This window comes from Podarcis gaigeae, assembly GCF_964106915.1.
Source record: "Podarcis gaigeae genome assembly, chromosome: 3".
NCBI lineage: Eukaryota > Metazoa > Chordata > Lepidosauria > Squamata > Lacertidae > Podarcis > Podarcis gaigeae.
The window spans coordinates 17,777,625-17,804,445 of record NC_139680.1 but is presented as its reverse complement, the minus strand read 5'-3'; the positions used below and the strand labels follow the sequence as shown (position 1 = coordinate 17,804,445).

Genomic DNA, 26,821 nt, shown 5'->3' with positions numbered 1-26,821 from the left:
GAATAAAAGGGTTGACTATAAGCGAGTAGCTACAGCTGCATTTAGCTGAACTTGGAGAAAGGGGGGGAGGCACTGCAGGGATGGGATTGTTTGTGCTCTGGTGTGACAGTGGACAAGCAGAGAATAATCAAGATGCCACTGTCTGTTTGCATTGAACATGCCTGAACACTGACATCTCACTTTCTTCCAACGCTCTCCCAGCTTCCAACTACCGAAGAGAGCAGATTGCATCTTTACAGCAACTGGGATTGTCATGATTACTGAAGGCATTATATCTGGTTTACTCGTGTATTATTTCAGTGGCCTGCAGCACCACAAAGCATTCAGTATACAGTGGTACCTCAGGTTAAGAAGCAGTGATGTACAGTGGTACCTCGGGTTAAGAACTTCATTCGTTCTGGAGGTCCGTTCTTAACCTGAAACTGTTCTTAACCTGAAGCACCACTTTAGCCAATGGGGCCTCCTGCTGCCGCTGGAGCACAATTTCTGTTCTCATCCTGAAGCAAAGTTCTTAATCTGGGGTACTATTTCTGGGCTAGTGGAGTCTGTAACTTGAAGCGTCTGTAACCTGATGTGTCTGTAACCCGAGGTACCGCTGTATTCTGAAGCGGTACAACCTATGTCCCTTCTCCCTAAGTTAAGAAGTCACTGCAAATAGAAAACCAACATAACAGGCAAAGGGATAGGCAAAATTCATTCTCCTTGATGTGTCGGGATTTAAAAAAAAAATTTTTGCAGGGAGTTTATTCTTCCTTCTTCATTTAAACAATTTCTATACTGCTTAACTACAACAACCTCTGAGTGGTTTACAAGGATACAATACAAAAGTAAAAATCAGTTAAAACTATAAAATCAAAAATGCCTGCTGGAATGGAAGTCTCCACAGTAGGGGCTGGAAATTCAGCAGGGAGGGGGCCTGTCTGATCTCAAATGGAAGGGAGGTCCATAAAAACTGCGCCCACAGTATTAAATGCATGGTCCCTGGTGTCTATGAGCTGTGCTTCTGAGCCACAGAGGACCACTAATAGTGACTCCCCTAAAGACCCCAGCAATTGGACAGGGATATAAGGGATTGGGCGGTCCATGAGGTAATCCTGGACCCAAGTTTTTAAGGGACTTGAAAATTAATACAGGGACCTTGAATCTGGCTCGGTAGTGTATGGGCAGCCAGTACAAACTTTTGAGGAACAGTTATGGGCTGGTGATAGACTTTCCCCATCAAAAGTCTAGTCACAGCCTTTTGCGCCACTTCCAGACCAGGCCCAAGGATAACCCCACATAGACCACATTGCAATAACTGAGAACTGAGGTTCTTACACAGGGCAGATTTCAAGAGTGGTATCTCCCATCACAGCATTCTTGTTTTGCTTGCAAACCAGATCCCAGAACTGTGGGGGTATGTTCTGTGATTTGGTCCATGGAAAGCTCTAAAAAAGACCCAGTCATATTGCATAACCTTGAAGTGTGAATATATCTGGTATCAACAGCACCACCATCCAAGTGGGCAGAAACAACTTGCCAAATGTTCGGTAATTGGATCGACAAAGAAAAGTTGCTCTCGATCACTGCCACAGATGCGGTGCACCTCAAGAAGGGGTGCAGATATGATGTACCTCAACAAAAGAAGAATGCGCTTATGAGCCATCAGCACAATCCACAGCCAGTTCTACAGGAAACCACAGTAGAGCTATAAAAGCTGACTGAAGAGACTAGTTAATTTCACACCAGCATTTAGTTCTGCTCATTCCGGATCTCTCCCTGTGTCCTCGCTCATTAAGGTTGTGTCTCTTTATGTAGATCTGTCGTTTGAGCTTTTACAAAGGTTACGGAGGGGGAAGGAGAAGAGAGTTTAAGAAATGCCCAGAAGAGCAAAATGCCAAGGGATCTTCAACTGCTCTGCAGTCTTAGTTTCAGCCGTTCGGCCAAAGGAAGGGGGCTATCAGCCCAGGCAGCAGCCTCACTTGCCTGAAGAGGAGGAGAGGACCGACAAAGCTTAGATTCTGAGAGTGTCAGAGAATTGTGAATGTGTGCAACAGGAAGCTCTTCCACTGGTAAATTAACGGCAGGCCCTTTAAGAGAGTTCTCTCCTGGCACAACTTCAGCCACCAATACATGGCTGCTCCTTTTGTCCCTACACTTGTCCTTCAGCTGACCCACGCGACCCTTCCTTCGCCACTTAGGGCTTCTGTGAGCCTTCTTTCTACCTTTCACATTTTCACCATCACTGTCTTCACTGGAGTAAATCTTCTGGCACACGCTCTTCTTCAGCGAGCTTTTATGAGTGGCCGGCACGGGTTTTCCCCTCACCCGACAGCTATCTAGGACGTCCGTTGACTTGCGAGACAATCTTGGTGACTTGTTTCCCAAGTAAGTTGGTTTTCGTGTTCCGGTGCCCAGAGACACCAAAGTTCCTGGACTAGTGAGGTTATCTGACGCCCAGGCTGGATTTTCATAGTTTTTGAGCACATTTGGCAAGCCAAGTCCCCGCAGATATTTTCCTGGTAATATGCTTTCAACTTCCTGAGCGCTGTCATTTAGCTGAGCTGAAGGAGATGGAGCTTTTCCCTCAGGGCTAGATGTAACATTGATTTGTTCTACCATTTGCAAAGAGTTTAACAGAGACATATCTGAAAGGCTGGGAGAAGCTTCCAAAACAGAAGGCTTCAGAATTGCCCGCTCTTGTGAAGATAAATCATTTTGACCTTTATGAAGGTCAATTTTGGAGACAGAGCACTCCTCACTCCGTGGTAGATTTGGATCATATCGCACAGAATTCAAAGACGGGGGAATGATTTCAGCTGTTTTGCAGTGCAGCGAAGAGTGTTGATTTGGAATATTACTACTCGCATCTGACTCAGATTCCGAACAAGCAATATTAACCCGCTTTGGAGAAATGCTGAAGGATGTTCCTTCCCAGTCAATGTCACTCAACTGCAGATGGGCAATTTGGGAAGATGCACGCAAGTTTTCAGGTTGCGATCTCAGAGAACCGTCAGGAATGCAATTACACTCTGTATTTTGCAAAGTAGTCATGAGCAAGGTAGATGGTGGGTTTTGACTTTGCGTGACTGCAGTAGGAAAATGTGCAGTGACAGGCAGGCTCTGAAATTTAGAGCCCTTTTCTGGAACTGTTTGAAACCCAGAAACAGTTGTAAATGGAGGCTTAGGATCTTTGCCTGGAAAGGTTTCCTCATCAGATCGCATGTTCAGCCGAGAAAGAAGATCTGCAATTTCACTGTCCCCAGCTAAGAATTCTCTCTCTTTAGGTTTCTTCTTCTTACCTAAAATAACCAGACAAAACAAAGTCACCTTGTAAAAAGAAGGCTTTGTTCCTTGTGATGAAGTTAACAGAAGCAATCTGTGATTTAAAGGGCAGTTAAGCAAGGGCTGGGGAAGTGACTGAGAATCTGCTTACATTATAATGCTTCGCTGACTAAGATGCATACATCTCGGGAGGATAATGGGCAATTTCACAAAACGAAAGGAGTGTGGTGTCTATTTAATCAACAGCAAAACACGACACTTCAGATTTACCTTTGTTCCTTTCCTTGCATATTTCCAACTTCTCCATATGGTACCGGGCAACCACTTCTGGATACGCAGCCTCAAATAGTGACGCCTCTTCTGTTGTTATTAAAAAGGGTTCTGCAGGCTGATTGTCTGCTGTAGCATAATGATCTGGAGCAATGAATCCAGAGCATGGAAACAAAATACTATCAGGTACAAATGGGCAGGTTCAGGGCTGCAGAAAAGATAACTCTGTTCTCATTTAGGCACTGTGCAATCCAAGGAAGTAGCAAATGAACTGTCATTTCCTAAGCCCTGTGGGTTGTTGTTTTTTTAGGAGGGGGGTTGTTTCCAGTTTTTCCCTCCTGGTCCCCACATTACTCCCCCCCCCCCAATTGCTCCTCCCATGAATATGTAAGAGAGGAAAAAATTGCCAGGAGGGGATGCAATCTGCTCCAAAAGTGTCATCACCAGGGTAGGACTCTCAGGCAAGAAGTCACTGATGGCCTTCTGTTGCCCAATAAAAACACATATGTTCTCCCGGGCTTTTGGAGGGCTTGGTTGACTCTGCTTTGGCGTTTTCATTCCATAGCATCATAAAATTATAGAGGGGCAAGGGACCTCCAAGGGTCATTCAGTCCAACCCCCTGCAATGTAGTATGTATGCATTTATTACTGCTCTGCTACTCATATAGACATTTATATGCATCCAGGGTCTAGGGTGGCAAGCATATATATTAATTGTGTGTGTGTGCGCGCGCGCATGCGTGTTTTAGTTAAAAATAAATCTAAAAACATTCTCCCAACCAACGATCACTAGACACACAGGGCCATTCCGTCTTTTATTTTTTAACATTCCAATACTGCTAAAGTTAGTTTCTTATCACATCATCCTTGTCTTCCTTCCTTCCTTCCTTCAAGGTGGTAAGGAAACCTTTCATTAAACCAGCATTTAAAGCAGCATTGTATGATAAGCCCAAAGAACGCAGAAAAAAACAGCACCAACCTGGCTTTTGCCACTCTATTTCAAAGCAAGGAATGCCATTTTTAGTCCGGGTCTTGATTATCCTGTAAAATAAAGATAAAAATGAGGGGGAATTAAAATATAGGAATCCCTGTGGATCCACATGTGTGGGTGAACAAAAACAGAATTGGCTGGGTTGCCAAGATTCAGAACGCAGGGCTTGCTCAAGAGGGCCCCAGTAGCAGAGTATGAAACTCACAAAAGTTAAGTAGCAGTATAGCGTTAGGAATATAGGTTGTTAGATTTTTCTTATCCCGTTTCAACTACACACAGCAACTGACCTCTCTCTACCCCTCTTGCAATTAGCAGCCCGCACAATGTTAAGCAAGTTTAAAATGCTTTACTTACAGATTCAAGGTCTCAATCATGCAATTGTGCCATGCAGCAGCAACAATAATAAAGGCAAAATACTCTTTGGTAGAAAATACAGAATATGATTCCAAAAGCGCTGTAACCTTGTGAGCAAAGCCACATATGTTCATCCCATTACATCATGTGGAGGGAGGGAGGGAGGGAGGGAGGGAGGGAGGGAGGGAGAGAGAGAGAGAGAGAGAGAGAGAGAGAAAGAAAGAAAGAAAGAAAGAAAGAAAGAAAGAAAGAAAGAAAGAAAGGCAGGCTTTACTTCCTCCTGGCTGAGTCTATTTGTGGTCCTTTACCCTTTCATACACTAACTAGCACTGCGCTTGCTGGTTATATTTGGCTGCAATATACCACAAAAAGCAAAAAACATAAACCATTTTAAAATAGAAGAATGCAAACAGAAAAATGCCCAAGCAGTTAAAAGTTTGCATGAAATTCAGAATTTAAGTTACTTTAAAAAGGGGGAGGGGGTGTTTCAATCTTCTGTGAATCCAGTGCTTATTTAAGAAAAGAACAGAAAAAGCTAACTGACTATTATTTAGGAAATATGAGAATGGCATTAAAATAAATAAAAACTTTAAAAACCCACCACTTATGGGGCTAATCTTCCACGTGGCTGCAATATGTAAAAGAATACAACAATCCCACCATTTATGTGGGGGTTATGTTCTGGGGATTTTACACTACATCAGAAATACAGGACTGATTTAAACCTCCATGTATAAAAACCCCCATATATTTTCCACTTCCACAAGGCTATCAGGAATACAGATTTTCTCCAGCAACAGATATGAAAAGAAACAGGGGGTGAGAATTCCTCCAACTACCAAATTAAATTACCGTTGTGCCTGCAGTTGCTGTGGGTCAAAATGGCCAGACTTCCTTCTGTTCATGTCATAGTATGTGAGGAGGATGCACAATTTCTCACAAGCGTAATCTTTGGACCAGCCCATTTTCTCAAAAGCAAATTTCTGTAAGTGTGAGAAAAACTCTAAACATGTGTCCTCTAAAACTGGTGCCACAGTATTGTTGGCGAAAACCTTTTCAAGTGCCATGTATGAAACAGTTCACTTGCCATTAGCACACAAGAGAAACTCAGTACGTTTCTGAGCACAATTCAAAGTGTTGGTGCTGACTTTTAAAGCGCTAAATGGCCTCGGCCCACAGCCCACTATACCTGAAGGAGCGTCTCCACCCCCATTGTTCAGCCCGGACACTGAAGTCCAGAGCCGAGGGCCTTCTGGTGGTTCCCTCACTGCGAGAAGAGAGGTTACAGGGAACCAGGCAGATGGCCTTCTCAGTAATGGCACCCGCCATCAGATGTCAAGGAAATAAACAACTATCTTACTTTTAGAAGACATCTGAAGGCAGCTCTGTTTAGGGAAGTTTTTAATCTTTGATGTTTTATTGCATTTTTTATATTCTGTTGGGAGCCGCTCAGGGGAAACCCAGCCAGATGGGCGGGCTATATATAATAAATAATAATAATAATAATTATTATTATTATTATTATTATTATTATTATTATTATTACCATTACCAAAAGCCCACCATTATCATGAAAGTCTGAGCACAAGAGCATGCTCCGTACTTGTGATTCCCACCAGCTGCCTCCAACAATGGAGGTAGAATATAGCCCTTGTGGCCATTGATAGCCTGTTCCTCCATGAATCTGTTGAAAATCACCCAGAGTACTTCATTTTCTAAAACTGCTTAATTTGAGTGCACAGATACAGACACAATTAACCGACATTGCAATAATTCCTATTTTTGTGTGCTTACTTTCCGTAATTTTTCTATGAAGATTCTTCTAAGCAACAGAATGGCAACTACACATCATTACTAGCTGGGCTAAATGCTAATGCATACAATCGGTTTAACCATCAAAATCGACAATCTGTACCTGAAAGGACAATAAATTTGGCCTCCGGCACCCATTTAACTTCATCGGTTTATCTTTGCTGATTAGGTACTCTTGGATAACCTTGGCAGGAAAAAAAGAACAAGTGAAAAGGAGGCTTCTGAATAAGAAGATTTCAGGAAGTAATCATTTTCAAATTTTCAAACCGGGTCTAATTACCTCAGGAAATGGAAATCCTTTGCATGCTTTAGCCTTCCTGTGAATAAAAATGCATACATTAGGAAGAGGTTAGAAATGTGAAGTGTGAAAAGGAGCTGCCTTCAGAGCTGTAACCCTAATGCGAAAGGGCAGGAGAGGTGAAGCGACAGGCAGCTGAGCTAAGGCAGTCTGGATTCTGGACTCGGAAATAGCTTCCTTGTTTCTGCAGTTTATTCAAAAGGTGGCTTGAAATATACAGTATGCTATTTACTGAAAGAGAAGTACTTGAAAATGATTAATAGATGGTGCTTAATTCTGAGTAAAAAGGTAAAAGGACCCCTGACCATTAGGTCCAGTCATAGCCGACTCTGGGGTTGCGGCGCTATTCTCGCTTTATTTGCCGAGGGAGCCGGCATACAGCTTCCGGGTTATGTGGCCAGCATGACTAAGCCGCTTCTGGTGAACCAGAGCAGCGCATGGAAACGCCGTTTACCTTCCCGCCGGAGCGGTACCTATTTATCTACTTGCACTTTGATGTGCTTTCGAACTGCTAGGTTGGCAGGAGCAGGGACCGAGCAACGGGAGCTCAACCCGTCGCGGGGATTCAAACCGCCGACCTTCTGATCAGCAAGTCCTAGGCTCTGTGGTTTAACCCACAGCGCCACCCGCGTCACCTTAACTCTGAGTAGGTTGGCTAATATTTACAAAACAGAATCAGATAAGTGTTGGAAGTGTAAAGAAGTGGAGGGAACGTTCTTCCCCATGTGGTGGACATGTAAAAACGTAAAAGGGTTCTGGGAAATGATTTATAATGAAATGGGGAAAAAAATGTTCAAAACGACTTACCCCCCCAAACAGAGTCCTTTTTGTTGGGGATAACCCAGACTGAAATTCCCTGGTCTCAGAAAAGATTATTTATGTATGCAACAACTGTGACCCATGCTTTGTTAGCCCCCAAATGGAAAGTGAGTGAGATCCTACCTAAAGAGAACAGGCAATTTATGTTGACAGAATATGCACAACTTGCAGATTTAACATATAGAATAAGAGAGCAAGAAGAACATATGTTTAAAGAAGAGTGGAAAACATTTTTTGAATATATGGAAAATAACTGTATACAGTTGAAAATGCTGGCAGCATTAAGATAAATTCAACAGAGTAAATAATTTTTGAAGGATGTAAATGTGGGAAACTGATTTGAATGGTTATAGTAAAATATGCAGGGATGCATGATATGTAAAATGAACCACAGAAAGAGAAGAAGGGATGTCATTTTAAAGTTTGTAAAATATTTATTTGAAATTGTAAAACAGAAAATTTAATAAAAATTATCATTATTATTAAAAAAAACACCAAAAAACCAGAGGCAGTTTTTCCTCATTTGGGTAACGAACAAGGTAGTATAGAGGTGAATTCTTACTACATAAAAACACCAACAAAATATGAAATTAAAGAACCAAAATAAGGTATCCATTTATCTGTTTGCCTAGTGAGGCTGAGCGAAAATGCAAGCACCGAAAAAATCCCTTTATAATGTCTGCAGCTGTGAAGGTCAAAAAAGAGCTGAGTGAATGGTCTTGTAAGGTAATAAAAGCATTCTGGGAAATAATATGAGATGAAAAAAATGTTTAAATTAACTTTTGTAAAAAAAACCAAGAGGCTTTTTTTTAAAAAACTAGGAATTATAGGTGTGAATATTCCAAGGGAGCAGAGAAGACTTTTTATGTATGCAACAACAGCCACACGGATGCTACTAGCCCAGAGATGGAAAGAAGACAAGGTCCCTATCAGAGAAGAATGGCAAGTTAAACTTTTGGACTACGCTGAAATGGCAAAACTGACCGGAAAGCTCAGGAACCAAGAAGACCAAAACTTCAATAAAGAATGGGAGAAATTCATAATTTATCTTGGAGACCACTGTAAGCAGATAAAAACATTAGCAGGATTGCAATAACACTTGTAAGGTAGCAAGTATTACGGTGAGAATAGAGTGATATAAAATATGGACTATGGAAAAATATGCGGTAGAAAAGGTTAACAATAGGACCCACAGAGGGGAAGGTGGAAGTCCAGAGATTTGGAGGAATTTCTAACTGTGGATTGTACAGTTGGATTGTTATATCTTTATGCAGTGGTACCTCGGGTTACATATGCTTCAAGTTACATATGCTTCAGGTTACAGACTCCGCTAACCCAGAAATATTACCTCAAGTTAAGAACTTTGCTTCAGGATGAGAAGAGAAATGGTGCTCCGGCGGCATGGCAACTGCAAGAGGCCCCATTAGCTAAAGTGGTGCTTCAGGTTAAGAACATTTTCAGGTTAAGAACGGACCTCCACAATGAATTAAATACTTAACCTGAGGTACCACTGTATTTGTAAAATCGAATGAAAATTACTTCAAGAAAAGAAAGAAAAGGAGCTGAGTGAAAAGGCAAGCGCCACACCACTGAGTGTACGTTTGTGGCCTCCTGCCATAGAGATAATTCCTGGGGCCCTCCTAAAGTTGATGGGCTTTGCCAATCAATTGGTGCCCGTGTGCCACATCTTGTGACCAATGACACGGGGCGGGACATTCCTAACTCCCCTCCCCAGACAAATTTTATTCAAGTTGGCACCCTTGCCTCCTGCTAAAGCATTAGAAAGTTCCAAAACAGAGCTCTGCACAGGTGCAGAACCCACCTGTGTGACTGCACAGGTGAGACCCCCAGAGAACTGGCGTCCTTTTCCTGAAGCAATTTGGGGAAATGCACATCGAAGCGCACCTACTTTTTAATGCCATTCTCCACTGCGCTGACTCGCCGGTCTTGCTCGGAGGAGTGCCAGTCACAAGGGCAGCAGAATTCCGCATCGTGGGGTTCACAGCGTGCTGCGCTGCCGCAGAGACGGCACCCAGCGCTCTCATGATCTTTATAAGCTCCTGCAAGAAAATGGTGGCGACGGTTGTAACAGAGATTTAATAGAGTTGCGTCAACAGAGAAGATGCGGGAGGAAAAAAGTTAACCCAAGGACCCACAAAGGGGAGGAGGGAAGTCTATGGGAATTTATGGAATTCTCTTTGTGTTTAGGGCGCTTGTGGATTGTTTGTAAATTTGTAATAAATTTATGAAAATGGAAAGGAGAGTGCAGGCTTCTTAAAATGGAGATGTGTGTCCCATAAAGTTCTGAATGAGGTATAATTGCACAAGTAGCTGAAGCATTTCTGTAGGTTTCATTCTATCTGTAAACAGCTTTGAGGTTTTTTTTCTTACAGTCAAGGGTATATACATTTTATGAAACAAAACAAAACAAAGCAATAAAACTAACAAAACAAAAATAAAATGCCAGGTACTGTATAGGGGTTTGTTTGGTTGCTGTGTTGGCTTGGCTTAGCTTGTTGTTCAAACCCAAGCTCATGGTTTGGCTCCATCCAGGCAAACCACAAGGTGTAACCAATGTCTGTTCTAGTTTGCAGCTTGTGGAAGAGCTAAATGACAAGCCCAGGTTTGGACAACATGCTAACCCAAACCATGGCTTTTCCTCCTGGCACCACAACAGCAGAACGACCAGAAAGAAGCTAAGCTTCCCCAAACCCGTCTCTTGATAGCCTGCATGCTCGCACTAAACTATGGTTTGGTTTAGTGCAGGCATAGGCAAACTTGGACCTCCAGATGTTTTCAGACTACAGCTCCCATCATCCCCAGCTAACAGGACCAGTGGTCAGGGATGGTGGGAGTTGTAGTCCCAAAACATCTGGAGGGCCGAGTTTGCCTATGCCTGGTTTAGCATGTCACGTGAACCAGAGACCTTTTGAGTTATCCATGGTGAGAGAAAGCAGGATATATTATTACAATAATAACAAACAACCCGCCAATTGTGCTACAGAATGTTCTTTCGGGGAGAGGCTGATTATAATTTTCTGTAGAGAGAAAAGGATTTGTTTATCACTCACTTTTCATGGATTGGCGCTGGCTCAATCCAGTCTCCTTTTAAGAAACCTTTTAATGCTACTGCACACCTGTTGAAAGGGAGGCCTCTGTGGACTGCACTTCTAAAGTCACAGGACGACTCACCTGGATGACGACACACGGTGCAATGAATCACTTTTTTTGCTGCTAGGGCTGGGATGTCATCGTCTTGGAAGTGGTCTTTCCAGCGCGCAAACCTAAAATAATATTTAAAGGAAGAGAGTAGCATGAAGCACTTAAGGTGAGGCACACAATCACCATTGTTTGTAAGATCTGCTGCTTACGTGTTAAGGCAATGCACATCTTACAAATACAGTGGTACCTCGGGTTAAGAACATAATTCGTTCTGGAGGTCTGTTCTTAACCTGAAACTGTTCTTAACCTGAGGTACCACTTTAGCTAATGGGGCCTCCCACAGCTGACACGCAATTTCTGTTCTCATCCTGAAGCAAAGTTCTTAACCCGAGGTACTATTTCTGGGTTAGCGGAGTCTGTAACCTGAAGTGTATGTAACCTGAAGCATCTGTAACTCAAGGTACCACTGTATGCCATTGAATTCTAGCTATTAGAATTTGCATCTCTGGGGCTTTAATTGTGGCATCTAGATTATTCCAAACCAATTGGAACTTGTCCACTGTCCTTAAAGAGTACAATATGAAGCTACATTTTTGATTCTGCGGGGTGGTGGGATATGCCCCGTTCCTGCTCAATAAGCACGGGACGCCTTTGCCTGGCCGCACTGTGGTCCATGGATTGCAGCAAAATACAGGTAAGGTTTTGCCCAGTATCCTCTCTATGTGATGCTGAAGAGGGGTGGGGAACCCTATATAAGGCTGCTTCCCCTGGAGCTCACAGTCATTTTGCTTTGAGAGCTTCCTGCCCACCCACCCTTGGGTTAGAGCCTTCACTGAGCAATTTTGGGTCACTGGTTGACAGGGCCAGAAAGGATTTTCCCCCTCTCAAACTGATTGGCATTTGATTGCAGGGTTTTTTTGTTTGTTTGTTTGCCTTTCCCTCAGGGAAATTATGGCTTTTCTTTGTTAGGCGAAAGAACTTTGTTTGTTTGAGTGCAGAAACGGCATTGGTCAGGATCAACATAGTATGGGGGGGGGGGTCCTGAGGGGAGGATTGACCACTGCAAACCCAAGCGTGGGTTCGGTATCTGCCTGCTTAGAATTTGCATCTGGGTCCCCCAGTGAGGCCTTGCTTGCTCGGCTTGCACCACGGCAAGAAGCAACACTGGCCAACTCCGGACGTACAGGTTTGGAGGGATCCAAACCCAGCGGATCCATTCCAACAAGATGGGGCTTGTGGAATGATGAAATGACCCTGAGACATAATCCCATGCCAACCCTTGCCCTGCCTGCTGCTATCAATTGGCCTGATTTTATCCCATCGCCGTTCTACAGTCTGGTTATTTTGCTGCTCTCATGGGTCACATAATGCGCCTGCCTAGGCAAACACCAGTGCTAGACATGTAGAACATTTGCTCAGAGGCACCTGCTGCTGAAGCAAGTAGGTCTATTCCAGTATGTTGGGAGATCAACCTAGAAACTGCTGTGAACTCTGGTGACAAAGACTGATGTATAAATGAGTACAGTGGTACCTCGGGTTAAGAACTTAATTCGTTCTGGAGGCCCATTCTTAACCTGAAACTGTTCTTAACCTGAGGTACCACTTTAGCTAATGGGACCTCCCGCCACCACCGCCGTGCGATTTCTGTTCTTATCCTGAGGTAAAGTTCTTAACCTGAGGTACTATTTCTGGGTTAGCAGAGTCTGTAACCTGAAGCATCTGTAACCCAAGGTACCACTGTACACTCATTGAAATCAGTGGGCTAGTTCACCGATTTCAATAAGTCTGTTTGAAGTATGACTAATGTTGGATGTCATCTGTAGCAGGGAAATGTATCTGAAAACTCATGCAGGGTTTATAGGGTGCTAATTTTCACTAAGCAACTCAGCATTAGGCCTCTATGATGCACAATGCTCACACAAATGTACAGCTGACAATGTGTAAATTCTAGCCTATGAGAGAAGATAAAATATACCTTTGCAGTAAGCTCTCTCCCCTCACAGTCTTAATCAACTTTAAAGCCTGTTCTTTTCCAACTCCAGGAACTCCCTTTAAGAGACAAGAGAATATCACACACATTGACGTAGCAATTTACAGCAGCATTTTGAGTACTGCAGTGCAAATACGAAACTTTTCCCGTAGTATCTTTCATACAAACTGTTAAATCATCAGCGTGGCAGGTGGTTGAAATGACAGTGATGGTTGAAACAACAAATGACTGAATGAAAAAAATGGCTGTACAGTGGTACCTCGGGTTAAGTACTTAATTCGTTCCGGAGGTCCGTACTTAACCTGAAACTGTTCTTAACCTGAAGACTACTTTAGCTAATGGGGCCTCCTGCTGCCGCCACACGATTTCTGTTCTCATCATGAAGAAAGTTCTTAACCCGAGGTACTATTTCTGGGTTAGCGGAGTCTGTAACCTGAAGTGTCTGTAACCTGAAGCATATGTAACCCGACATTTATCTGCTGCAGAAGACAAAATGTGGTCAACGTGGAAAGGAGCAATTAACATTCACGTTGGTTTGACCTGTAGCAAATTATGTGTGAAGCTCCTCTGTCTGGTTGGGATGTTGTAAAGTTGGAGCAGATGACCCCCAATGTCCCTTTCCAACTCTCTGATGCTACGCAAAGTTAAAATGGGGGTGGAAGGTCAAATGTGAAACAAATACTAAAGAGAATCAAAAGGCAAACATCCTCTGACAAAAGCACACTGATTACTGGAGAGATGCATTGCTCACAAACAGTGCAATCAGTTACAGCCTGACAGGGTCAGGGAAGGTGACTATTATGAGAATGTGCAAAGAATTATTATAAGCAAAGTCTTATTTTTTTGGTTTTGTATAATCAATAAGTTAAAGGATGCTCTCTCTCTCTCCCTCAATCTCTCTTTCAAACAAGTGTCAGATGGAAGAGCTTTGAATTGCTTTACCCAACTTTCTGGAAGAAACAGATTTAAAAGCTTCACAAATCAGATTGTTAAGGCACGCCTGGGATCTTGCAGTAAAACATGGATTTGCTTCTGAAAAACTCAAAAACTAGATTGACTGAAACGGAAAGAAGGGCAAGTAGCTGGCTGGATGAAGAGGATGATATTTTGAAATTGAAAGCTGGCAGCAAAACACTGGAAGATTTTGTTCAGACAGCTTCATCACCTGAAGGGAGGTCGCGGGAGTCAAAGGAGGCAGAAATGTTTGCAGGAGGAATATGCCTGCATTGAAATAGTGGCATTGCAAAAGCGTTCACACAGTATGGCTCATTTAAATCTCTAGATAGAATTAGTAGTTTGTGCTTTGCCTGTATGTACATGACCGAAGCAGAGTAGTTTGACTGCGATTATCGCTGTTTAAAGCTGTCAGAGTGCAATGAAAAATTAAAATATTCATGTGGCCAGGAAGAACAATCAGGGAATTATAGAATGGGCTGCAATTCACCCAATGTGACTTATTTGTTCAGCTGGGTATAGGCTCAGTCACTTTCCTGCTTTATAAATTCTTATTCCAGCAAGCATATACTCCCATTCAATGCTGGTATGATTCACAAACAAGAGCCGAGCCCTTTTAGCCCCACTATAGACAGCAAAAGTTATGCAGTCCAAAGAACTGCTTGTGCCAAAGGAACAAACAGGCAAATTTGTTCTGAATCCAAATGTACATGCCCTGGCTTCAAATGTTAAGCCCTATATGCCACCAAAATGGTCTCCCTCGGGAGGTTCCGGACTCTCCATCCTTGGAGGTTCTTAAGCATAGTTTGGATGGCTATCTGCCATGGATGCTTTAGCTGAGATTCCTGCATTGCAGGGGGCTGGACTAAATGACCCTTCGGGTCCCTTCCAACACTACAATTCTATGAAAATATCCTTATTGACTAGTGCTCGTCTGTTGGCTGGATCAAGAGTCCCTATGAATGTCTCTTGGGATAACCCAGCTGGAGGAAGTGGAGGGGAAAAGTTTTTCGTGGATTCCTCCTTCTGCCTACAGCCCACTGAGAAGCTGCTCCAGAGGGCTGGAGGACCCCACAAAAGAGTACGGGAGACGATATGGTGGACTGCAGGTTGAATCAGAGAAAATCAACTTCCTTCCTCTCTCCAGCAAGAGGCTCCAATGCATCTCGGTCTGTTCCATGAATGGAAGGAGTCCTTTTATTCACAAAAGGGACACTTCAGGATCCACCCCCATTTCCCCGCCTTTAAGAACAAAAGATGGGTTGGGAATCTCATTTCTCAACACTACGCACATGTTTACTTGGATGCTAGTCTCAAGTAATTCAGCAGAGCCTTAGAGCTTAGGATCAGGGCCTTGGAAAAGCTTGGGGGAAGGGAAATAAATCTATTAGGAAACACTGACTAGGAACCAGCATATGAAGACAGTTGACAGCATATGAAGACAGTGTCATGTCCGGGGAAGGTTACGAGCTAATGCAAAAAGATCAGCTGTTCACTCCAGAACATCAACATTTTTGTTTGTTTGTTTTGTTACCTTAGGAAGATAATCACAACCGAGTAGAACTGCTAATCCAATCAGTGATTCTCTGTTGCAGCCCAGTGTCTTCTCAATAGCTAACATTGAATAGCAGTCGATGTGCGGGTCCTGCAAAAGAACACAGTCAGATGGCGGCACCCTCTGGCATTGGGAAGACAGGCGAACTAATGCCAGTGTACTGGAAAAAAGCAAAGATCATCAGTGTCAAAGCAGTGATTCTTCAACATCAACTTCATTGGACTGGTCATGTTGTTCTGATGCCTGATAATCGTCTTCCAAAGCAACTACTCTATTCCAAACTTAAAAATGGAAAGTGTAATGCCGGTAGACAACAAAAGAGTTTTAAAGACGCTCTCAAGGCAAATCTTAAAAAATGTAGCGAAACACCAACAACTGGGAATCACTGGCCCGTGAGCGCTCCAATTGGAGAACAGTCTTCACCAAAGGTGTCATGGAATTTGAAAAAGCACAAACTCAGGACGAAAGGGAGAAATGAACTAAGAGGAAGGCACCTTTGGTAAACCCTCACTGTGATAAACTCCCGCCCGGAAACCTATGTCCCCACTGTGGAAGGATGTGTGGATCCAGAACTGGCCTCCACAGTCACTTACGGACACACTTTTACAACAATCATAAAAAAAACCTTACTCGCCTATGAGTGATCGCCGAAGGAGAAAGAAGATCACAAAGCAGGAAGAAATGTCGTTAACATAGTTTCTTCAATGAGCACTGAGAAACACCCCTGCTACTACCAGCAGGAAGAAACATTCCTCCAATGGCTCTGAGAACCTCCAAGCTGAAGGATGAACTGGCAAACTATGGTTTGCTGAGAGCCGGGGGGAAATCAGAGCTTATGAGAGGAGGGAGTTGCAGTAACTAAGATTTCTCAAGGATTGTTGAAGTTAGTGCACTTCTGACTTAACACATCAAATGAAATATAAATAGATAGGCAAACTCATATGCCCCTTGAATTCCATGATGGAAGAAAAGTGGGAAATAAATAATGCATATAAATAAACCTATTTAAAAGAGAAACCACAGCAGGATAACTGCTAAGAGTACCAACTATAAAATACAGTTATTTGCATTTATTTCCTCGCTTCAGGGTCACCTTCGCCATGTGCAAAAGGTGGCAATGAAAGAAGGGCCTTCTCAGTGGTGGCTCACCAATTATAGAACTCTTTCCCCAGAGAATTTTGCCACATGCCAACATGGTCAGCCTTTAAGCGTCCAGCAAAAAACATTATTGTTTACCCAGGCTTTGGATCTTATTTTAATCAAACTGTGAAATGATTCTGGTCCGGTTTGGGTTTCGTCTTTTAGCTTATTTACAAAAAGAAGCTCTTTGAAACAAAGCCCCAATAAAGTACCTTTATGTTCATGGTAAAATTCCGATAAACTGTCTGAGCACCATAGAGAAAGGCATCACCATCATTGGTGATGCAGGCATCCACGTAGCCGTTCAAGTTCAGATAAGCACACATGGCTTCGGCTTCACCCGCTGCCTGAACCCAAGGGACCCCTAAGCACTCCAACATTTCGAGGCACTAAGGAAGCAAGAAACCCAAGAGAACATGCAGTTAGACCTAAAGCAGGAATTCAGTTCTTTGCAAAATTATGCACGCTTCCATCAAATGGTCATGAGAATCGCCACAAACTTCTGAACCAACTTTCCCCCTGTGCTCTGCTCCATAAACACTTCACTGAGGTGCAGATCGCTGCCCTGCAATAATTCATAAGTTCTTTAAAAGAGACAAGCCGTATGAAAGCACAGCGCTATAAAATCAGAGAACATCTTCTCATGTCATTAAATCAATAGGAGGTGAAGCTCATAACCGATAGACAAGAGTCAGGACAAACCCTAAATCTTACAAACGCGTGTCTGGAGCTATAAAATTGACATGCAACGTTGAAACAATGCCTTCCCAAAAAATAAAATGAAAAATGCTTCACGGTCAATTAAGCATAATTATTCTGCAGTTCACAAACATTAACAAATCAAACCAGACTTGGTCAAATACAATATATTATTTTAAAATATTTTTTAAAAATTATACAATGTAAATAGATTAAATATTGTTAATAAATACATTTATTATAAATAAATGTATGCCTGTGATTATATAAAGGTAAGGGAAGCAGTATTCAGTATCCCGAACACTGAAATTCAGCCACCCATGGACACTTGCCTCTTTCAGTAGAGATTTAAAACGAGATCTCCCTGTTCCTGCCTTCCTGGGTTTGCTGGATGGGCCAAAGCGAGCTTCTGTCCTCTTTCGCATTGTGTCTGCTTTCAGCTCTGGGGACTCCCCCTCCATGACAAACACCAAATGGATTCCCATTAGCGTTAACAGAGAGACTCGAAAATAAAGATTCCTGCAATAGCAATAGAGTTGAGCCACTTTTGTGGAAGGGTACCAACTATAGGATCGCTTCCCTTCTGACGGTACATCATACACCGGTCTCACGTGCTGTTTACTTATGGGTCAAGACCCGCCAGGGCTTTGGCTGAGTTGATGTCTTGCCTCCTGCTGCCTTGCTTTCCCCTGCTGCTGTTAACAAACTTTTTACTATTGGATAGTTTTGTGGTTTTCTTTAGAGATTTTTAATATCGTTCGTACTTGGTTTTAATTGCGGGTGCTTTTGTAGCTCACCCTCGGCCCATTTGGTGAAGGGTAGGATATGAGCATATGAGGGTAGGATAGACAGCATCTTAAAAAGCAGAGACATCACCTTGCCAACAAAGGTCCGTATAGTTAAAGCTATGGTTTTCCCAGTAGTGATGTATGGAAGTGAGAGCTGGACCATAAGGAAGGCTGATCGCCGAAGAATTGATGCTTTTGAATTATGGTGCTAGAGGAGACTCTTGAGAGTCCCATGGACTGCAAGAAGATCAAACCTATCCATTCTTAAGGAAATCAGCCCTGAGTGCTCACTGGAAGGACAGATCCTGAAGCTGAGGCTCCAATACTTTGGCCACCTCATGAGAAGAGAAGACTCCCCGGAAAAGACCCTGATGTTCGGAAAGATGGAGGGCACAAGGAGAAGGGGACGACAGAGGATGAGATGGTTGGACAGTGTTCTCGAAGCTACAAACATGAGTCTGACCAAACTGTGGGAGGCAGTGGAAGACAGGAGTGCCTGGCGTGCTCTGGTCCATGGGGTCACGAAGAGTCAGACACAACTAAACAACTAAACAACAACAGGATATGAGCATTAATAATGATGACGATGACAATGGATTTAAAGTTGGCGAAATATTTGTTAAGATAGATCAATTATATTTAACTTTTTAAAAAACAAACAAACCATGATGTACAACATTCATGCAAGATCAACAGTCACTATCTCTGTGTCCATTTTTTATGTTGCCTGTCAAACACACCCAAATACGTGAAGCAATCACTACATGTGGAAATGTGAAACTTCATAGGGAATTATGGGCTGGGAAAGGAGACACGCAGCAAGAATTTGAGAGCCGTATTTGGAGTTCACTGGAGAAGAGGCTTCTGAGAGCGATCCATCCTTGACTATACTTCATCCTTTACACCTTATCATCAATGGCTGTGGGAGCCATGGATTCTCCGCACAACAAAAATAATTTCACCAGTAACAAGGGCTGGATCTAGACACGTCAAAGACGTGCTTCAGTTAAACGTGTTGTAAATTCATACAGGGAAATCCGGTAGGGAAAGACAGGCCTCCACAGCGCCATCTGGTGTCACAGCGTTATATTGCATATATAATGCATATAAACTGATTTTTCTTACCCAATCTGGCCCAGCCCAAGATCATCCTGTCTCCCTTGCTAGGTAGCAATGAAGATAAGTAAGTAAGTAAGTAAGTAAGTAAGTAAGTAAGTAAGTAAGTAAATAAATAAATAAATAAATAAGGGATTGGTTACATTCACTGTTTTCTCCTTGCGTTTTGCTCAAGAACTGGGTGAAGAGCGGGGTGAACAGGGGAAATAAACTTCCTTCCAAGTTCTAGAAAAATATTTAAGCTATACCTTTGATTTGGGAAAACACTAGCGAGTAAGCAAATAATTTAATAATCTGTATGCTGCTGACAATAATGTAAGACAGCAGCATTGTACGTACCTAAGGTGAGGTTTTCTGACTATCCCAACCATCTTTTTAACTGTTTGTGCTTCACACACCCAGAGACTTAAATCAACAGCCAGGGTCTTTCCTTTAAGGCTGCTGAGGGGGACGTGTTGTTTTACAGGTTCCAGGATCTGCCACAGGCTGGTCACTCCCATTGTCACAAATATTCTGGCAGTACGAGGATATCAGCTGCGGAGATCAACATAAAATATAAGTGAGGTCTCTTGTGATGAAATTTAAATTACAATAAAGAAGGATTTTTAAGGAAATAAAAATTATAAAGCTGCAATCCTAAATATATTTGCATGAGTCAGCCCCATTGAACGCAACGGTACTGAAATCTGAGCACACGGGATTCTTATTGATTTGAACCCTGGTCCTAGTCCAAAACTCTAACCACTACCCCACACTGGCTCTTTCACGTGTACAGGATTGTGCCCAAGTACATTGACAAAGCACATTTTGCTACGGTGGAAAAATCCCTATTCCGTTCAGTACGAATGATTCAAATAGCATTTGATGATAAAAAATAAACAGCAAACGAGCAAACTTCTGAAACAACAATGGGATATTAGCTCCGCCCAAGGCATGAAGGAGAGCAGCAACAACTGGGAAAAGATAGACATAATATTTTACAAGGACAGAAAGAAACATCACAGACAGAATAATGGCCACACACAGGAAGAACAAGGATATACGGTAGTTTTAATGCTTCACCTGTAGATTTATAAATCATTTAATGTGTCATTACGAATGGAATTCGTTAATACTGCAGTAGTTGTACAAGGGATTGCTATTTTGACTGGAGGTAATTGAAATTAATAAGATTTTGGAATGCAGAAATGAAGTAAATAATCAAACCATCAATTCTAGCATGCGGGGGGGGGGGAGGCACTTAAATTACCTAAATTAAATAATTTGGCATTTGAATGATTGGTATTAGTAACTGTATCACAATTTGGCATTTTTATAATGAGGCTATTATTGGATTATTATAATTGAAAATTAATAAAAATTATTATATTAAAAAAAATTGTCAGCATTCTTTTAGCAATCTCCATTTACAGCCCTTTTAAATTCTTGGTATCGCCTCCCTTCAATCTCTGAACTGCTTTTCTTAAAAAGAGCTTCTTGCTCTACATCATCTTTTCTTTCGTATTGCGCATTTGTCACCAAGCCCATTCTAAACGTCATATAATAAACTTTAAAGCAATACTTGTGAAATCAATCTGAATTGGCTTTCACCAACTGATTTTACAGCACAACCCTATGCATGCTTACTTAGAAGTAAGTCCCACTATATTAATTGGTGCTTGAACTCAGGGATATGTAAAGGATTGCAGCCTTCATCTGTTCCTGACCCTTCCTTGCAATAGTCCCTTCCTATTCCTGATTTCCCTTTCTGGCACTTTCCCTTTTGCCTTTGATGATGCCCATTTCCCCTTGTTATTTTTCTCACTTCACCCTTTCCCACCCTCTTATAGCAGCCTATTTATTAGTAGCCTAATTTAGGGCTCTCTTTCTCCTCTGCCTTGCTCTAAGTATCTCTGCAGTTACCCTTCTGCAAATGAAATTGTGTGGCTATTCTTCTGCATTGTGCCAGAGATAGTGTAGTTAAAAACAAGAGAACCGACCCATGTGATGCTGACACAAAACCCTATGTGATGAAAGTTTAATATCCCCCCCTCTTCTCTCCCTTCCAACCTCTCCCCCCCCCACCTTATACTGTCTACATTGGTCTCTCACATTGAATAGAACTGGCCTGTAGAAAGGACTTTATGATCTGAAAACAGAGATGATGTATGCACTTTTGTAATCCAAGGAAATCTTTAATATATATTTTTTAAGTTAACACAGCTTTGTATTTATGCACAGGATCTTAAGAGTTGAGGGGATGGGAAGAAACTAACAGTGAAATCCTATATGGGACCACGAAGAAGTTAAGCCCCACTGAGTTCAATCGAACTTATTCCCGTGAAGTCTGTGTGTATAGGACTGCAGCCTGAGACTGCAAGCGACCTTGTTATGCAAACAGTCTGAATGATTACTTCTTATATTACAGCTTTGCAGACAAAACTCTCACACACAATTAGCATCCTGTTGCAACTAGCGACAGTATGTCAGAAGCTGGTTAGAACAGTGGGTCTGGCAAGCTCTTTGCCTTTCAAGAAATCGCTGCTTTTGAGAAACTCGATTATCAGGAGATGACAAACTGCACAGAGCAGGGGTTTCTTAAAACAGAAGGATAAAGCATTTAGCATGCATAGCTCAGTAATCCTTACAGCACCCTGAATGGGGCAAGTAGAAGATGAGACGCATCCATCTCTTTGAGGCAAGTTGTGGGGAATCTTTGGAACCTCCAGATGCATCTGAACTACAGCTCCCATCAGCCCCAGCAGGCATGGCCAATGGCCAGGGATGATGGGAGTTGTAGTTCAGCAACAACTGTCGGGCCAAGCTGCCTTAAAACCACCCCATGGAAGTTTGTGGCTGAGCTGAGTCTTGAACTGGGAGCCTCCAGCTCATTCCCTAAACTATTATGTCCAGAAGTTCCCGATTGTGGTAGCTGTGTTGGTCAAAAAGCAATACAGTTAAGATGTGTAGCTGTTCAAATGAAAACTTTCCCATTCGCCAGGCTTTTGGGCTTCACAGGACATTGTCACAAAGCAGCACAACATTACCTTGCCAAGCCTACAAATCAGGAGCAGCCAATGCTTAGGATGTTGTGAACTACAACTCCCATCATCCTTCACTATTGGCACTGCTGGCTTTGGGTGATGGGAGATGTAGTCCATGTGTTTTGTTGTGTGAATAAACCACATTTTGATGCATGTGCGTAAAACACATAATATAAGAAATCACCTAAACATTAAATACAATCTTGCAAGCAAGCCTTACCCCAGGGTCTAAGCATGAGGCCAACTTTTGGTACACTGAAACAACTGAAATTTGGTGGAAAAGGAATTCACTAGGACACATTTGACCAAAAAAAACAGAAGCAGTGCCATCTAATGGACGGAAATGTGTATAGCATTACAGCTACAGAAAAGCACCCTTTGCTGAAATATAGGAATTGACTGGCATCCCTCTTGCATGGTCTGCTGGGCTGTTGCTTTTAGACAAGCCTGCTCATGATTCACCTGTGTGTATTGACTTCCCAAAGTACCGTATTTTTCGCACTATAGGACGCTCCCGACCACAGGACGCACCTTGTTTTAGAGGGGGAGAACAAAGGGGAAAAAATTCTCCCCCTCTGTGCTCAGCGCCTCTTCAGCGAAGTGGCAGGAGAAACGGAGCCCCTTCCATTTCTCCTCCCACTTGGCTGAAGAGGCACTGCGCAGCTCTCCATCTCTGCTTTTTTCTTCTTCCATATTTCACCAAGAACACTTTTATTAAACATGAAAGATGCCAGGGTAGTAAAAAAAAGAAAACACCAGAAAAACCTATGGTGCATTTTAAATTCCTCTTTGCAAAAGGGCTAAAGCAAGACATTTAAATGTCCCACCAGTACAGAGTTCCCTTTTAGTTTGTCCTGCTTCTCTTTATTTGAAGAAAAAGCAGAAGTGAAATTTAAAGCTGCTTGCATGGTTTATGAGCACGTTTAAGGATTTCTTGATACCACCAGTTCTCAGCTCAGCTAAAAATAGTTTGCAAGAGCTTTGCGATCTCTGATAGCCTAGTATCTCTCTCTCCCCCTTTTTCGTAGTTCTTTTCCACATATAGGTTGTAGGGAGGATGTAGCCCTCCGTATATTGTTGGACTCCAGCTCCCATCAGCCAGCGGTGATGGGATTTGTAACCCAGCAACACCCGGAACGTCACAGCTTCACCGTCCCTGATTTTGGTTTCCTTCCCACGTGAGCTAAGCGTGCCATCAAGTGCAGCTACAGTTGGATTGCTGCGCCTGAGGCTGCAACAGCTGGCACACTTATCTTGGGAGTGAGATTCCCTCAGCATCGCTGAGACTTGCTTCTGAGTAGACCAGAGAGGCTTGCCCTCTGGCCCCGCGAACTAAGCGCGAGCGCCATTGAGTTCAATAGGAACCTTCAACACAGCGCGCCTTTCCTCGGTGCAGCCCCACACAGGATCTGCTTCCTCGTTCAGGTTCGCATCCTCCCCCAATGCAACGGCGGTGCAACCAGCAGCAGATCCCCCACCCCGGAAGAGCGTCCCTTCCCTCCCAAATTGGCCGTGCACTCCAGAAAGGGGGGGGGGGGAGAGATGCACCGCTTGCCCGTCTCACCCAGCCCGGATGGGGGTGGGCGGAGAATGTCAGCTCAAACAACTTCCTACTGGGCTCCCAACGGCAGGCGGTTTGTTTGTTTTTTTAAAAAGTGACCTTTTCAACTGCAGCGTGGAGGTAGCGATGAATGGCCAGAAAGGGGAGGTGGCTGACGCGCTGCACTCCCTGGGCCGCCACCTGTCCTGCCTGTGTATCTCGCTCCACCCCGCCGCCACTGCTACGACCGCCGCGGAGGAAAGAGGCACCGGGGTGCTGCCGCCCGGGGCAAGGCACGGGACCAAGACAGCTGCGCGGGGAACCTGGACGGTGCTCCACCTCCTCCCCCTCTCTCGCTCTTCCTCCCCCCCCCCAGCCTGCTACCGCCGCTGCCACAGCCACCACGGAGGAAAGAGGCACCGGGACGCTACCGCCCGGGGCAAGGTAGGGGGCGAGACGGCTGCGTGGGGAACCTGGACGGCGCTCCTCCTCCTCCCTCTCTCGCTCTTCCTTTCTCCCCGTAGCCCGCGCTGCCTCCGCTGCCGCGGAGGAAAGAGGCACCGGGACGCTGCCGCCCGGGGCAAGGCATGGGGCTGAGATGGCTGCACAGGGAACCTGGACGGCGCTCCTCCTCCTCCCCCACTGTGTTCCGGAGGCTTCAGGTGGCTATCCCTGAAGCCTGGAGAGCGAGAGGGGTCAGTGCGCACCGACCCCTCTCGCCTTCCAGACTTCAGCGAAAGCCTGCATTCGCTCCATAGGACGCACACACATTTCCCCCTTCATTTTTGGAGGGGAAAAAGTGCGTCCTATAGAGCGAAAAATATGGTAAGTGCCAATACCAATCCTTGTGGGAATCTACCTCTCGTTATTCATTTCGAGAACTATCCGTTTATTCCTATTCTTTGCTTCTTGCAACTTTAGCTATTAAATTTGTTTCTATTAATGGATTTTCATCATTAACATGGGTTAATGATGTGTCTCTGTTTTCAATTCACAGAGTCCTTTCAACTTGACCAAGCTGTGATTCCCAGGAGGATCTCTCCTCTTATTCCTTGACTGCTAAGCTTACTCAAGAATCTTCGGTGTGGCCATGACAAGATCTACTCAGTGGATTTGGCCAGAACCCTTAACTGGACAAAGAGATTGGCTTGGCGACTTTCATATTCTCTCTTTCTACAGAGCCCTACTTCACAAACAGTAAACCATAGGCTTAGGAGGAACCCTAAGATGACATCTAGAGCAGCCCCCCATCATATAACAATAATATAAGTGCCTAGGCCTTCTTAAAAGAAAACAACAATGATACCCACATCAACGTAGAGACCGATACTGCATACAGCAGGGAGTCAACTCCATTTAGTTTCCATTGGAGAATTCCAATTGGAAATGCTGTGTAAAATGCGAGCGTGGAGACTGCAATTTTGAGGATCCATAACTGGCAGCATAATCCTATGCCTTTTACTTACAAGCAAGCCCTGCTGCGTTCAGAAGATTGCCATGTGAGGCTGTGTTAACTTGTGAAGGACAACTGAGGGAAGCCCTGTTTAGGGAAGTTTTTAATATTTGATGTTTTATCATGTTTTTAATATTCTGTTGGGAGCTGCCCAGAGTGCCTGGGGAAACCCATTCAGATGGGCAGGGTATTATTATTATTATTATTATTACTGTTACTTCCAAGTAAGTGCACATCAGGTTGCAGCCCAGTAGCACGATCCAAAACACGTTGGGCAAAAGCTTTGCCAACTTAACACACGCAAACACCCTTCCGCTCTTAGAATCGTTTCCCTGCTGCACCTGCCAAAAGAGGGTAACATCTGAGAATCACACAATTGTAGAGTTGGAAGGGACACCCTCAGGGTCATCTAGTCCGACCCCTTGAAGTGCAGGACTCTTTTTGTGCTATTGGTGAAGCAGACTCTAGTCCACAACAGCTTCTTATGCCATATTAAACCTGTTAGGGTAGGGTTACCAGATTTACCTGGTTCTTGGGGACAGTCCCTGGATTTGGAAATCTGTTCCCAGACAAATTCCATCCCCGGATTTCATTAAATGTCCCGGGAAACGTGGCAGCAGCAGTCTCAGTAATCTGGAGCCAGGCTTCATTGAAAAAAACCTGGTAACCATAGGCTAACTGGATGCAGGAAAGGAATTTAAGTGGGGGCGAAGGAAAAACGCTCGGATTCTTTCAAACACACCTACACGTTTCTTCCACCGGATTTAATACATTGCATGGTGGGGTTTTTTTGTTTGTTTTTAAATTAACCAAAGCTCAATTTTAAAGCAAACTTTGATCTGTGGTGTTGACTTTTTTCTTAATTTTTTTTCTCTTTTCAAAATAAAAAAAATCATTTTAAATTAATTTATTTTTTTTAAAGTGTCCCTGGATTTATTGAAAAAAGTCTGGTAACTCTATGTTAGGGTCTTTAGAGGTCCCGCAAGACTCGCGTTCCTGGCATAGCTGTCAACTTTCCCCTTTTCTTCCAAGGAATCCTATTCGGAATAAGGGAATTTCCCTGAAAAAAAGGGAAACGTTGACAGCTATGGTTCTTGGTGCGACTGACCAACCAACCTCCAGAAGTCCTTTCTCTCTGACAGCAAGTGTTGGATTCTCCTTCCTTGGCTGGATGGCCACCTGTCACGGATGCTTCAGCTGAGATGTCCAGCAGGGGGCTGGACTAGATGACCCTAGGGTGTCTCGTTCCAACTCTACTACCCTATGGCTCTAGGAAAGGTTCTTGCGAGTCGCCCTGTGAGGAAAAGAGAGATTTCACCGAAGGGAGCCGAGCCGACTCTGTGGGCGCAGACCCATCTGGGTCCCTCACACGACACGGCGGCGGCGTCGCGGGCCCTTCCGCGCTGAGGCGAACAACGGTACCCAAGCGCCGACGTTCGTAATTCCGCGGGCGCCAAGCGCGCGTGCGCGAAATCGTGACGTAAGCGGGAGGGAGGGGCCAGAACGGCGGAATCGGACGGCCTGCCGCTGAGGGGAAGGAAGCGGCATGCCTCACATTTCTGGTTCGCAGTTGAAGGTGGGTGGTAGGTGGGC

The 26,821-nt window shown here is 43.8% G+C and overlaps 2 protein-coding genes across 8 annotated transcripts in view; both read right to left on the bottom strand.

Annotated features, from left to right (window-relative positions):
- Nucleotides 1–26,821, bottom strand: part of KCNS3 (potassium voltage-gated channel modifier subfamily S member 3) — a 466,063-nt gene that overhangs the window by 102,328 nt on the left and 336,914 nt on the right. The gene's annotated exons all lie outside the window — the stretch shown is intronic.
- Nucleotides 725–26,691, bottom strand: GEN1 (GEN1 Holliday junction 5' flap endonuclease). The gene is made up of 14 exons (XM_083730153.1): nucleotides 26,547–26,691; nucleotides 19,552–19,746; nucleotides 17,641–17,827; nucleotides 16,822–16,998; nucleotides 15,449–15,559; nucleotides 12,946–13,019; nucleotides 11,001–11,092; nucleotides 9,718–9,868; nucleotides 6,972–7,008; nucleotides 6,795–6,875; nucleotides 5,732–5,862; nucleotides 4,514–4,575; nucleotides 3,535–3,678; nucleotides 725–3,281 (listed from the first exon to the last, which is right to left on the bottom strand). The coding sequence occupies exons 2-14, from the start codon at nucleotides 19,710–19,712 to the stop codon at nucleotides 1,888–1,890; spliced, it is 2,802 nt and encodes a 933-aa protein (XP_083586279.1). The 5' UTR covers nucleotides 19,713–19,746; nucleotides 26,547–26,691; the 3' UTR covers nucleotides 725–1,887.

Coding starts and splice junctions, on each gene's coding strand:
- GEN1 (XM_083730153.1), bottom strand. CDS start 19,712: ATGGGAGTGACCAGCCTGTGGCAGATCCTGGAACCTGTAAAACAACAC. Junction 16,999..17,640: donor TTAAATCTCTACTGAAAGAG/GCAAGTGTCCAT, acceptor TTGCTTCCTTAG/TGCCTCGAAATGTTGGAGTG. Junction 6,876..6,971: donor AAGGATTTCCATTTCCTGAG/GTAATTAGACCC, acceptor TTTCCTGCCAAG/GTTATCCAAGAGTACCTAAT.